Source organism: Bactrocera oleae, chromosome 4 (genome assembly GCF_042242935.1).
Source record: "Bactrocera oleae isolate idBacOlea1 chromosome 4, idBacOlea1, whole genome shotgun sequence".
Taxonomy (NCBI): Eukaryota; Metazoa; Arthropoda; class Insecta; order Diptera; family Tephritidae; genus Bactrocera; species Bactrocera oleae.
Window position 1 is genome coordinate 6,767,551 of NC_091538.1, and position 13,005 is coordinate 6,780,555.

The 13,005-nt window shown below is 32.7% G+C and overlaps 4 protein-coding genes across 8 annotated transcripts; 2 read left to right on the forward strand and 2 right to left on the reverse strand.

The window, feature by feature from the left end:
• Window positions 1–720: 720 nt before the first annotated feature.
• On the reverse strand, window positions 721–3,606 carry LBR (lamin B receptor). The gene is made up of 3 exons (XM_014246702.3): window positions 3,391–3,606; window positions 2,862–3,181; window positions 721–2,804 (listed from the first exon to the last, which is right to left on the reverse strand). Exons 2-3 carry the CDS (start codon window positions 3,141–3,143, stop codon window positions 951–953), a joined length of 2,136 nt encoding a protein of 711 aa, XP_014102177.2. The 5' UTR covers window positions 3,144–3,181; window positions 3,391–3,606; the 3' UTR covers window positions 721–950.
• A 283-nt stretch (window positions 3,607–3,889) lies between these two features.
• On the forward strand, window positions 3,890–7,507 carry Tango11 (transport and golgi organization 11). Of its 4 annotated transcripts, XR_001331139.3 has the most exons (4): window positions 3,890–4,046; window positions 4,250–4,960; window positions 5,604–6,022; window positions 6,100–7,507. XR_001331139.3 is itself a non-coding variant. In XM_014246704.3 (3 exons), the coding sequence occupies exons 2-3, from the start codon at window positions 4,406–4,408 to the stop codon at window positions 5,874–5,876; spliced, it is 828 nt and encodes a 275-aa protein (XP_014102179.1). In that variant the 5' UTR covers window positions 3,890–4,046; window positions 4,250–4,405; the 3' UTR covers window positions 5,877–7,507. The 4 variants fall into 4 exon arrangements, 3 of the variants coding, with proteins under 3 accessions (XP_014102179.1, XP_014102181.1, XP_014102182.1); XM_014246704.3 differs by having other exon boundaries at window positions 5,604–7,507; XM_014246706.3 differs by having other exon boundaries at window positions 3,908–4,074; window positions 5,604–7,507.
• Window positions 7,508–7,514: 7 nt separating this feature from the next.
• On the reverse strand, window positions 7,515–9,828 carry HmgD (High mobility group protein D). Of its 2 annotated transcripts, none has more exons than XM_014246708.3 (3): window positions 9,676–9,828; window positions 7,937–8,150; window positions 7,515–7,861 (listed from the first exon to the last, which is right to left on the reverse strand). In XM_014246708.3, exons 2-3 carry the CDS (start codon window positions 8,084–8,086, stop codon window positions 7,670–7,672), a joined length of 342 nt encoding a protein of 113 aa, XP_014102183.1. In that variant the 5' UTR covers window positions 8,087–8,150; window positions 9,676–9,828; the 3' UTR covers window positions 7,515–7,669. The 2 variants fall into 2 exon arrangements, with proteins under 2 accessions (XP_014102183.1, XP_036230704.1); XM_036374811.2 differs by lacking the exon at window positions 9,676–9,828 and adding an exon at window positions 8,590–8,761.
• A 315-nt stretch (window positions 9,829–10,143) lies between these two features.
• Window positions 10,144–11,879, forward strand: Sps2 (Selenophosphate synthetase 2). The gene has a single exon (XM_014246599.3). It carries the CDS (start codon window positions 10,418–10,420, stop codon window positions 11,540–11,542), a length of 1,125 nt encoding a protein of 374 aa, XP_014102074.2. The 5' UTR covers window positions 10,144–10,417; the 3' UTR covers window positions 11,543–11,879.
• Window positions 11,880–13,005: the final 1,126 nt, after the last annotated feature.

Genomic DNA, 13,005 nt, shown 5'->3' on the forward strand with positions numbered 1-13,005 from the left:
TATTTTGCAAGTCTTGATTGTTACATTATATATTATTATATTACCAAGGATTTGTACGAGTCTTACTGAGACAAAGTAAAACTAATTTAAAATTAAATTTTATATAAGACAAAATTACTTACGATTATTTTATATAAAATACATATATATGTGTAGAGGGCAATTAAGTTAATCGTCAACTGAATTATCAAAACAAAAAGTATGGTAGTATCCTGCTACTGATACATTTGTGTACATATGTACGTATGAGTTATGAATGAACGCGTTTGAAAAATCTAAGTGACGCAGCAACGTGTATACAGAGTCTTTTGTTGACATTTTAACAGCTATCCACTTAGAGCAGATAGTTACTAGTTAAAAGCCCACAGAAAAATCAATATTCACATGCAATAGGCTGAAAATGTGCTTCTTTCGCCTTTCGGTTGCGTATATTCACTCGATTTTTCTGTGTGCATACAATGGGTGTGTTGCAAAGGTATTACGTGGATTTTTTTTAATATATATTTAATTAAAAAATTACTTGCTGTTTTCGTTGACAATATAAAAAATATGAACGGTTTCTTATAAAATTGGTTTTGTTGTGTTGTTTACAAATTCACTCATGCTTGGTTTATGTACAAATACAAAACTTAAATTATTAAAAAAAAAATTATAATATTAATTACGAAACATAATATAAACTAGATTTTTCACGCGTCTTAATAATGCCACATTTGTCCATCAAGACCGTACTCTCTAATAAACTACATATTGTCAGCACGAACTAAACAAAGGGTCAAATTAAAATTTATTTATATTTATAATTTTGTACTAAAATAATTTTTATATAAATGTATTATGAACTAAACATAGTGTAAATATTTGCCTGTTTCAGTTGCAATCTAATTGCACCACACTCTGCTCTGCATGATATACATATCCATGATCCATGTATTCATATACTTAATCGCTCAATAGACTTTCGGCAATATATAGTAGCGCACTTTGTTGCAGTAGCGTACCCAAGATGAATGATAACGCGACATATTGCGCGCTTGTAGCCGTTGTGTGCGATGTAATAACACTATGCATAGGAGCAGTATGCATATGAGTGGTGGCCAAGCGAATCGCAAAAACAGAGGCATAGCTAAAGCACAGAGCGTCATTAATTCACCTGTATAATTGGGATGACGTAGACGACCCCATAACGGGCCGAGTAAAAGACGTCTTCCTTGATATGTGTGTATAGTTTCGATGCCGGCAAAGTAAGGATTTGTGGGATTTACACGATATTTATACTTGACAGCACTACTTATACGTTTAAGCAATAAACCGGCGATTAGTAATGCGATTGGTACATAAGCAGCAAAACAACAAGCCAGTGGTGTTGACGTTTGCACGTTGCGGCCAAGTTGTTGCTCAAAGAAGTAGCGTGCTACCGCTGTCAGCAAGTGTGGCGTAGCACCATAACGTAGCAATAACAAAGCACCGAAACCTTCACTTTGCAGTTCAAACGAAGAGCTCATATGATGCTCGAATATTAAAGCATCCCAAAGATATACCAGCAGCATACCCGATGTGAGTAGAGCAGCGCTATCATAATATGTGTTGTTGTAATAGTACATAACTGTGCTCCAGATGCCATCTTCACTAGGCGGATTTTCAGGCAACGTTACCAGTTTTATTAAGAAACATTCCACATAGACCAGTGTCAACAGCAAAGTCATACGATAAAATACCACTTTGAAGTCGATAAAATCTAACCATTTCGGATTTACTTGTCTGCCTTGCGCGTAGTCCACCAAAAAGTTACCGGTTTTGCCATATAGATTTCCGTGTACACGATTTTTGCGTCCCACTACTGCCAAAGAGCGTATATAAGCCCAAAGTGACAAAACAAAAGCATTTATAAAACTGTAAACGCAAAATCGCAGTTGATGACGCAGCAAGAAATCAATTAAACCCTTATTCGCAATTTGGGTATAACCAAGGACCAATGTAATTATTATTGCTATAGGCAATCCATTAAACTTATATTCAAGTGCATAATATGGGCTGCTGCGTTCGGTAGGCAAGCGTACGTACCTCCCACATAGGAGTACAGATAATATAATTACTCCCACATTGAACATGAGAAATGCAATAGCAGCTTCACCGTTGAAAAGCGAATTCAATATATCGTACATTTTTACAGAATCGATATCAGTATAGGGCATTCTCAACTCACAGATATTTTTCTGGCAACACCATTGTAAATAATACACTAAACAGGGCCCAACTGTCATTAAGAGAGTTGTTCCTATCCAACCACCAAATTCGCTTGGTATCTCTAACTGACGACAGTTTTGCCCAATCGCTGAAGTAGAGTAAGAATGAGGGCTGGTAACATTAAAACTTTTGTATTCCTCGATTTCTTCTTCCTCCTCATTATCATCCTCACCGGTGCGTCCATTTGTTTCATTATCAGAAAACTCTGCCTTAGAAGAAGCGCCATCATCGAAAATAGAACGTGATACGGACCGGCTATATCGACTTTCGAGTTCAGTGTTTGTTGTTGGCGTGTGCGTACCTTCACGCTTATCGCCATCAATGGCTTTTGACACAGAACGACGTATGTAATCTGATAATTTTTGAAATTCAGTATCCAATGCAGATGTGGTTGAACGTATTTCGACAGTTTTTTGAGTGCTACTACTGCTATAGGTGCTGTGTATAGATGATGTGGACTTTGTTGCAAAGCGAGGTGAGCTTCTGCCACCTGTGCTGAGATTGGAACCAACTATAGTTGGTATAGGTGTTTTGGATGTTGTATTGGGTGATGGGGTCTAGTTGCATAATAATAAATTAATTTTTTTCATAAAATTCATTTTTGTTTATCTTACCTCTTTTAACTCTTTAATGGGAGAAGGATTTGCTACCGGAGATGATCTTATCAAAATTGTTGTTGTTGATGGCGCTGACGATACAATCGATGTTCGTGGACGCGAAGAGCGGCGTGTGCGGCTTGGCGAAGCACGTCTTGCCGGTGAGACATTTGTCTTAGACGTACTACGCTTGGTAGGCACATTTACATGTGTACTTGTTGTGCTCGGTTTCTCAGTTGCTGCTAACGTTACCGAAACGTCTTTGCGTTTAGGGCGCCCTCGAGTACGCCGTCCCTCCATTTTTCATTAATTTGTATATCGCAATCCCAGTATTTTGTCTAAAAAAAAATATACAAAAACAAAAAAAAACTCAAATTATCAAGTTGAATTGGAATTTATGATTGTCCACCGCAACGTTCTTTCGCGCGCAACACGAAGTCGACGTCGACGTTACTGTACATTAATTTTTTTTTGATTGCAGCATTGCAGCCCTGCCGAGGTATTTTTATTCGCTAAACATTGTTCGCAGCCTAATATATATACTTACCTAAAGTAAATTCGTATAACACACAGTTGAGAAAATAGACCAATAGACCAATATACATTAATAATTTAACAAATAAATGGATTTTATTTATTAAGTCCAAATCTGCCACAAAAATTTTTTACAAGTGATGCCGCTTCGACTTTTGTAATAAATGAATTTGTGTAAGCGTCGAAAAAGAAGAGTATAAAAAGGAAAAGAACCAATGCATCTTCAGGGGGGTTAGTGGTGGAAAGAAATATGTGTGTGTAAATGAAACAAATACAAAAAAGGCAGCTGAAAAGTTCTAGGATAACTAGTGTTGAATAACGGCAAAATTAATGCAGATTTTAACAATGATCAAATATTTTCGTTGAATAGATGGAAATATGTGGTTACATTAAAGTTGGCTAACAAGTTCAAATAATTTTATGTAATCATATAATAAGTCACTAACATTAGACTTGTAATTTACAATTTAGTTCTAATAAATCAAATTTAAAAAAAGTACATAATATTTTTAAAACCCTGGCAACTTGTTAGTACTGTCAGATAATTGCATTTCGTAAGTTGAGAAAATATAGTCGCAATTGCAATACAGAACCAAAACAGGAGTAGAGGAAATTTTGGAAAATTATTGAATTGTTTTCCTAATATTTTTGGCCCACCAGAATCAGAAAGTAAGCAAGAAAAAATAATTTTCAATAGGTAAAAGAACATTATTTGTTTCAGTAGTTTATCTAAAAATTTTCCGTTTATTCCGTCAAACTAAAAATTTTCTTTGTTTTTACAAACATTCCACTTGGCTTTACTTCCTGTCTACCGTCTGTGCTGCTGTAAAATTCGGTAATACCGCTGTGAAAAAAAATTCAACGGAACATAGTCATAAATTGTGTAAAGTGCCAACGACCGCATATTGTGACATAATCTGGGGAAAACTATAACAAAGTCCCCAACACAACTTTGAACGTCAGGCAGAAACTTTTTCAGCGGAAAACCTGCCAAGAAAAGAAACAAAAACGTTTATCCATTATTGAGAATGGCTACACCACACTCTCCAACCCGCATGTTCAATGGTCTGGATGAAGATATTTATAATGAAGCTAAATTTGCACATGAAATAAATGACAAAATGCGAGTTCCCAAACGCATTAAAGCAACAGGAGAATTTTCTGACGAAGATTTACTTTTATCAAATCAAAATGGCTTAATTAATTCATGGAATTATCACGATAAAATTGACATGAACGTACCAGATCGTATAGTGGTATTAGGTCATAATCAACATCTTGAGACACGTTCCGCACCACGCGAAATACAATTGGAAAACTCAATTCTACCAAAGAATCCAACGGTCAGCATGGTGCGTGTACAGACACCACCTCGTGTTATTACACTAAATGAACACCATTTTCCGTCTGCTTCTGAGGAGAGTTCACCACATCGATATGACGACGGTGCCGACTATGAAGATGGCGATTACGATGACGACGATGATACACGTCCTCCTCCTTATGTACGCGCTAATGGTATAGGCCATGCGCAAGTCGGATTTCATCCCACTGACTCTAATTCTGTGGAATCTGACTCACAAGTAAGTTTGAATTAAAAATGAACATTAATTGTAATACAATGTAAGTCAAAAACCTTATCACAAATATTATATCAGTATACGTATATATACATAATATATGTATATATATATATATATATATATAAAGTATGTTATCATTTTAATGCAAAAATTTTATACCTTACATAATAATGTCCCGATGTACCAATTCAACATATTTTACTATACTGCCATAAACGAACTAGTCCCAAACGCTCTTTTTTTCCCCAAGAGCATATACTTATCTGCCATACAAGCTGGCCGAACAAAATCAAATTCTTGTATGGAATATTTTGTATTTGTGGAGGGTGCAACCAAGTTAAAGTTTTTTCTTGTTTTAATAATTTTTTTGACTGGAAAAACTTGTAGAGTATATTCCCATGCAAAATTGCTTAACACAAAATTTCAATCAAATTCATTGTGAAAATTATACACATTCTCAACAACTATTCAATTTATTTTGCTAAGCAGACATATTTTTACAGATTTGCCATACTGTAAACTAACATTTGTGAAATGCTAAATGCTTTGAAAACGATCGCTTTAAAAGATTTGCTGGTGCTTTAGTCAAGTTTTTGTTTGTTTCATTTCATCTATATATTTGTTTTAATTTATCTCGTTTCAGTTGACTACAGGTGGTGCCAGCAAACGTTCGCAGCAATTGGTATACAACAATCATGATGCATCAATTGTCAGCCATCGTGAAGGTACACCGATGGGAGAGCTTACACCACATGAAGAGATCCTATATTTGCGTCGGCAATTAGCCAAACTTAATCGTCGCGTATTGAACATTGAAATTAGTAACGAGCAGCGGCTGCAACGCGAAAAAATCGTCTATTGTTTGGGCTTAGCGTATTTCGTTTTGAAGGCTGTCTTTTGGTTAAATCGTAATTGAGCTTTTTTTATTAAGTACGTACATGCATGCATACGAGTATCATTAGTAAGCGCAAAAACCGAGGCATTTTTATGGAATTTTGTTATTCGCCGAAAATGTTTGGGGTTCGAAAGTTACGAAAAAATGTTATTGGTTAGGGCGGTAGTGTAAGTACGCGCTAATTCTAATATATATATTATAACAATGTTTTCTTTTTTTTTTGGTTTTATTTTCGTATTTGTAGCAATGGAGAAAGTGTGTATTTGAATTTAAATTGATAAACCCACGAAGATTTGATATATTATAACCTAAATTATTTCAATATTAATAATTGTTAATATGCGCCCATATCGAAATAATATAAAAATATTTACATAAATGCAAAGAAAAGAAAAGTTTGTGGGGAAAATAATGTTCCTTGCCGAATCAAATATTTATGTTATTTCGATATTTGTCCATAATATCAAAATATATACATTTAAAAAGCGCCAATGTCTATCTAATAAGAATAGTAGATAAAAAATATTTTTCGTGATTTATTTCTGATATTCTTTCTTTATTTGGATTTTAAAAACATACTACAAACGCCGATTTAATTTTACTAGTATTTATATTGATATATTTCTATATATAAAATTTCATTACAATGATTTCTACTCTAATGCCATATTATTGTTAAATATGTTAAATCTGAAAGAAGAAATGAAACTAGTTAGAAAAAAATATGCAGTACGTTGTATATGTTAAATTGTTTATTTAATAAAAGTACGGATCTGTTCAAACAGTTGTGACTTAACGCAATACGAGAGACACGTCTTTGAAGGGATCCAAACATTTTCTAATAAAAAAAAATGCTTTATTAAGGGATTGTAATCGTACTCATAAATAGATTACGTTTTATTTCCTTCAACATCTTCCGATTGCGTTTAGTAAGTTCGTTCTTTGTGAATCAGTAGTACCATATTGAATACTGAAAACCAAACAAAGTTAGCGCACAATTAGCAGATTTATTGGAATTGCATTGTTGGTACATTAGTTAATTTTGGCATGTATGAGAATTTTCTTTACTATTTTTGTTGTTTCTGCACAAAGCAACCATACCGTTTTGAAATTGAAACACATTTTACAAAATCGTTTTGGATGTTATAGGTATTACCTCTAAAGTTTCTTCATTCAGCTGCAGGCTTGAATAACTATCCTTCTCCTTTAAATTCTTGCATATCGAAAACACCAAATTATTTTTCATTTAATGTTTATGCATTATTCCACACAATTTGGTATGTCATCACGTGCAATATTTTGGTAACATTGCAATCAAAAACAAACACAACTAAAAATTTACTTATTTCAAGTAAATAACCCTGATTCGCTTATACAACCTTTCACGCTATACCTACACTAACATATATGAAATGCAATTATATATATACGACTTTTTATTATTTCTTCACGGCTTCCGACTACCACTTATTTTAATGTAACTATAGCTCTTTTTCAATTTAATAGGTTTTTTTTTTTATTTAAGTATATAATATTAAATTAAATGCAATTTTTTTGCTACATTACTTTGCATATGACTTTTACTACAACTAAAGACTTTTTTATATCATAAATGCATTTCTCTTTTACTGTTTTTCATGTACTTGAAATTTGCTTTAAAAAAAAATCAACTTTTTTACGACATATACTATATGAATTTAAATGTATTGTGTGAATATATAGATATGGTTACGGATGGGCAAGCTGGTCTTCTTTTTACTTTTTATTATTGAAAAAATGTGTTTGCTATGATTTATTCAGTAAATCATCTAAAATTATTCGCTTTCTTCATCCTCATCATCATCATCGTCTTCCGACTCGGCCTTCTTGCTCTTTTTGGCGGGCTTTTTCGCCGCCTTACCACGCTTCTTGGTGGTGCCATTTGCTGAGCTACCGCCATTCGCTTCAAATTCTCTTACAGCGTCTTCGTAATTCTCCTTGGCCTTAGCTGCTTTTGCTTCCCATTCCTATTAAAAACACAATTCATAAAAAACAAGTTCATTTTAAGTTTCATAATTTTTTTAAATTTTATCACAACTCACCGATTTGTCCTTCATTGCACGCCATAATTCTCCGCCCCTTTTCGCGACTTCAGTCACTTTAATACCGGGGTTTTCGCGCTTAATTTGTTCGCGTGCACTGTTGAGCCATATCATGTATGCGGATAGAGGACGCTTTGGTTTATCAGACATATTTACTGTTTATTTTTAACTTTAGGTGATGTATGAATTAGAAATAAATGTCAAGTTCGAAGTTCTGAAACAAATGTAAGAATTTATTAACTATATGATCTAATACAATTTGTATTTAAGATTATTCAAGCCACAGTATGTTTCCCCTAGATATAATATTATAGTTAATAAGTTGAATTCCTAATGAACCATGATTCCGAGGAGAGACTATTTACAGCAGCACTTATAATACAAAGGCGAAAATCTCACGAAATCATGCGTTGAAACGACGCTTTTTATTTGATATACAATTTAACAAAGTGAAGTTAGTAAGCATACAAATAGCGCGGGATTTCAATATTTTTTGCTGCAAACACCTTTATAAGATACACACATACTTAGCCGAGGTTAATATTTTTAAATGTACACTAGACACTAATTGGTCATTATTTTTCAATATAATAAATTAATTCAATTTCGAAGTAATATACAGCAAACAAATTTAATATTTTCCAATTTCTCACCAGATAGATATAAAATTAAATAAACCCTTCTTCTGCAATCCTTGATTTCAACTGTACTATGGCTTATGCCGACAATGTCGATTTTGCCTTGCAGTTTAATTTGCGTCAACAGCACTGCTAACTGCGCTGCCACTGAACTGTTTTATTGCCTGTTTACTCGCTACTTTACCTGTGTCGGTACATAGGTAGCGAGTCATACATATATGATTACATGATGACGACAAATATAAGAAAGTATTGACATATGGGGTGACAAGAACAACTCAACGAGCGAAGCCGAGCCAAAAGATGAAAACAAACGACTTGCCGCGATGGCGGCAATTCTTTAGAAACGCAGGTATGCATTGTGATGAACAGAGTGGAAAATAGAGAAAACAATAAATAGAAAGATAAACAATTTCATGAAAATATTTATAGCAAAATTTAATACGAATATGGCATAAAATTTTTACTAAACATCTCCATTACTGTTATAACTTGCAATGGACATTACTTCTATAATATAATTTGATTGATTTGAGATCTATTAAATAAATTTTTAGAATATATATTTTTAAATTTCAATCTCGTTAAGTAAGGACTTAATTGAACGGTTGTAAAAAATGTTTGGTATACTTTTATTTTGCCTACGATGACGAAACTGGATTTCATTCATAAAAGTGCCTAGACTAATTTTGCCGTGGATAGATTTTGTAATTATATATCCAAAATTTTTACTGTCATCTTGCTAAAACTGGAATGCTACCGGCAAATCACAGGGGCAGAATCGAAATTTATTTTGCGTAAGCTTGCGTACAGCTATAACTGCGTAACTTGAGTCAGGAAAATTTCTTAACTAATTTTTACCTGAAGCAACGCATTTAGTCTGTGGAAACATGATTTTTTTAATAAAAAAGCAAAAGCGTCGGTAATAAATTTTGGCGCCAATGTAAATAAGTATATGCAAATATAACGCGCAACGACGAATTCACGACACCGACATTGCAGATATGGATCGCTTAAGCTATCAAGTATTTTATCTTTCTATATTGAATCAATACGTTTTTGTCCTCTTAATTCTTCTAAACCTTAGTTTTATTAACTTACCTTGAACACACAACAAATTTGATCAAAATATTTATTAATAAATTTCACGACCCAAAACAAAACTAACCGTTTAACTTCACTACAAAATCGGAATGAATTTGTTCAACAACTGTACTTGTACTTGAAGCTTGCCTCAGTAGAGAAAATGCCCAATAAAAAAATAACGAATGCATAGGTAACGAGTAATTCAGCCAGAGTTGTATTTATAAAGTTAATTTGCAGTTATATTTTAAATTAAATAATAATTTGTAATTGATTCAAAACGTTTCTAAATGATTTAACATTAATTAATTATTTACTTTCATGAAGTTTATCGAATGTAAAAATATAGTTATATATGGCCCAACATATAATCAACACCCTTCAATTTGCTGAATGAATTCAGACCGTCTACCAGAGAACTTATATCATGATATATCATGATATACGTTCTCTGCTATAACAAGCCATTGAAAGTTGACACAACTCAATAATAATTTTTTTTTCTTGGAAAGATTTTCAATATGGCTTTGTGAAAAAATAGCATTTATCTGAAAATATTATGTTGAGGTGCTGGGAGTTGCTTTCGATTGAACGATGGATACCTTTGACGAACATGCCTACCATCATTGAGAATGCATATCACACCGATCACAATAGATTTTAAAAATCATTTTGTAAATAACATGCGAGTAATAAAATAAGCAAATAGTTTTTAACCTTACATTTTGTATTAAACATACCAAAAAAAAAAAACTATATCATGTTTAATCCTATTGATCATGGGCTTTCTAAAGACTTTCGACTCACCAATTTCTCGACTTTAAGAGGATGAGGATGTAAGTTGCCTGAAGCGGTACTCACCAGGTACCTACAGGAAACAGACATTTTACATAAAGTAGCTCACGATGAAAACAAAAAGGATAAGGATGGATTTATTGGTTCTGGAATGGATTGTGCTGTTATTCCTTTGGCTCGCCACAAAAACTATTTTCTCGTTCAAACTGTTGACTTTTTCTATCCACTAATTAATGACCCCAAAATAATGGGTAAAATAGCTTTGGCCAACGTGGTGAGCGACATATATGCTGTGGGTGTTACAACATTTGACAAGCTAAATATGCTTATTAGCGTTTCAACTGAGTTTTCAGAACTGGAAAGAGATGTTATCGTACCACAGATAGTTGAGGGATTTCTTGAGGCGGCAAAGGAGGCCGGAATACGTGTACATGTGCAGAGTATATCGTACAACCCTTGGTGCATAATAGGCGGCATAGCTAGTTCACTTTGTACTGAAGCAGAGATTATCATGCCCTCAAATGCTAAAGACGGTGATGCCATTATATTAACTAAACCGCTCGGTACACAATTAGCCACCAACGCCTATCTGTGGATGGAGGAGAAAAATGAGAAATATCTTAAAATTTCGACACGTTTGAGTGATGATGACATTAGGAAAACTTTCAACAACGCAGTTAAGTCAATGACATTCCTCAACAAGATTGCCGCTCAACTAATGCACAAATATACAGCGCATGCTGCCACTGATGTGACTGGATTTGGTCTACTCGGACATGCAAAAAATCTCGCTTGTTTCCAGAAAGATAAATTATCATTTGTATTAAATAAATTGCCGATTATAACGAATGTAGTAACAATCGGTGAGATACTGGGACAAGACCTCAAGCTAAAAAGTGGCAAAGCAGTGGAAACTTCTGGTGGCCTATTAATATGCTTATCAGCCGATAAGGCTAAAGCATTTTGCGACGAGTTCTTTATGCTGAGCAATAAAGAGCAACAAGCTTGGATTGTTGGCAGTGTGAAGCACACGGAAGAGCGAGAAGCGTATCTGCAAGACGATGCAGAAGTCATCGAAGTTGATCAATAAAATTCATCTTTAGCCATAAACTTACTATAAATGTATAAAAGTTTCAGTCATAATTTACCATAATGAGCGAGGGATTCAATTGATGACGAGTTTTTCGTAAAGATTTAAAATCATGAAAATCTCTGAGATAGTGTTGATCCTTCATTCGATATGATATAATTATGAATAGTGTTAAACAGTTGTTTTTCATTAAGACAATGTAAAAGTTAAAATATTTAACTAATGACGAGATGTTCGTAAAGATATATATATCCCGAAAATTTTCGATATATTTTGATATTAATTTTTATTGCAGCTTGTGAATAAACAAATAAATAAGATAATATGTAACATATTACTTCAATGTGTTATTATTGTAACAGCAAAAACACATTAACTGTTGATAGCGGTTTGGAACTAGAGTTTAAACGTTTTATATTTTATCAATTTTTAATTCAGATTTTGGGATTCAAAATGTGTGTTAAATTAAAAAATAAAATTTTAAATTTTTAATTAGGATGTTGGGATTCAGAATTTAAAATCAGATCTAATTTTCAATTCAAATTTTTAACTTTATTTCCAATATATTGGAATTGAGATTTTTAATTTAGACAGTGTGATTACAAATTGAAAAACTAAATTTTAATTAAAAATTTTTGAATTAAAAAATTCGGATCTCTAACGAGAGGTAAGGTACGTTTGGGTCAATAAAGTTAACACAAATTTATGCATCATTTTGGATTTGTTTTTAAGGCATCACGGTACTTTATCTGCAGATAATCCGTTATAGTTAAAAAAAAACAGCATGCAAACCTTTTTTAGATGAGTAAATTGAATTCTGTAAACAATTCTTATAAACAGTCCCGAAATTTGTAGTTAATAAATTATGGCGTGATAATATAAAAAAGTGGAATTCTTTGTGAATTAATACATTTTAATATTTATTTTTTTTTTCAATATTTTCTTTTTTTTTAATCTCTGGCTCAAATCTACATTTACATATATTTATTTATATTAAATATATATATATACATATATATTTTTGTTTAATATATTAAGTTCATGAACTATAATTTTTTCTCTGATTTGTATTGATTAGTTCAAGATTTTTCTTTAAATATTTGCTTACATATTAATATTTGTTTAATTATGAACTTTTTAATTTAAAAATATCCTTATAATGCTGCTGTGTTGCTTTCAATATACATACATACATTTGTTATATGAATTGTTTGCAACAAAATTTGCAAAAAGACAAATATGAAAATGATTTTCTTTTTCTATTCCTTAAAACTTGTCTACACCTTAATTAATCCATTTTCAGATAATTTTGTATGCACGTGTTTATGTACCTCTGTATAACTTTTTTTTGCTGCTTTTCGTTTCGCATACACAATACACTAATTTTTGTTGTATTTTTTGTTGCATCAATGCTTGCCTGAAAGTTTAATTTTTTCCATGCTTATATGAAAATACACAATAAG

Excerpts from the sequence above, each read along its gene's own strand:
- LBR (XM_014246702.3), bottom strand. The coding sequence starts at position 3,143 with ATGGAGGGACGGCGTACTCGAGGGCGCCCTAAACGCAAAGACGTTTCG. Across the intron at positions 2,805-2,861 it reads CCATTAAAGAGTTAAAAGAG|ACCCCATCACCCAATACAAC; the intron begins GTAAGATAAACA and ends TTATGCAACTAG.
- Tango11 (XM_014246704.3), top strand. The coding sequence starts at position 4,406 with ATGGCTACACCACACTCTCCAACCCGCATGTTCAATGGTCTGGATGAA. Across the intron at positions 4,961-5,603 it reads CTGTGGAATCTGACTCACAA|TTGACTACAGGTGGTGCCAG; the intron begins GTAAGTTTGAAT and ends ATCTCGTTTCAG.
- HmgD (XM_014246708.3), bottom strand. The coding sequence starts at position 8,086 with ATGTCTGATAAACCAAAGCGTCCTCTATCCGCATACATGATATGGCTC. Across the intron at positions 7,862-7,936 it reads GTGCAATGAAGGACAAATCG|GAATGGGAAGCAAAAGCAGC; the intron begins GTGAGTTGTGAT and ends TGTTTTTAATAG.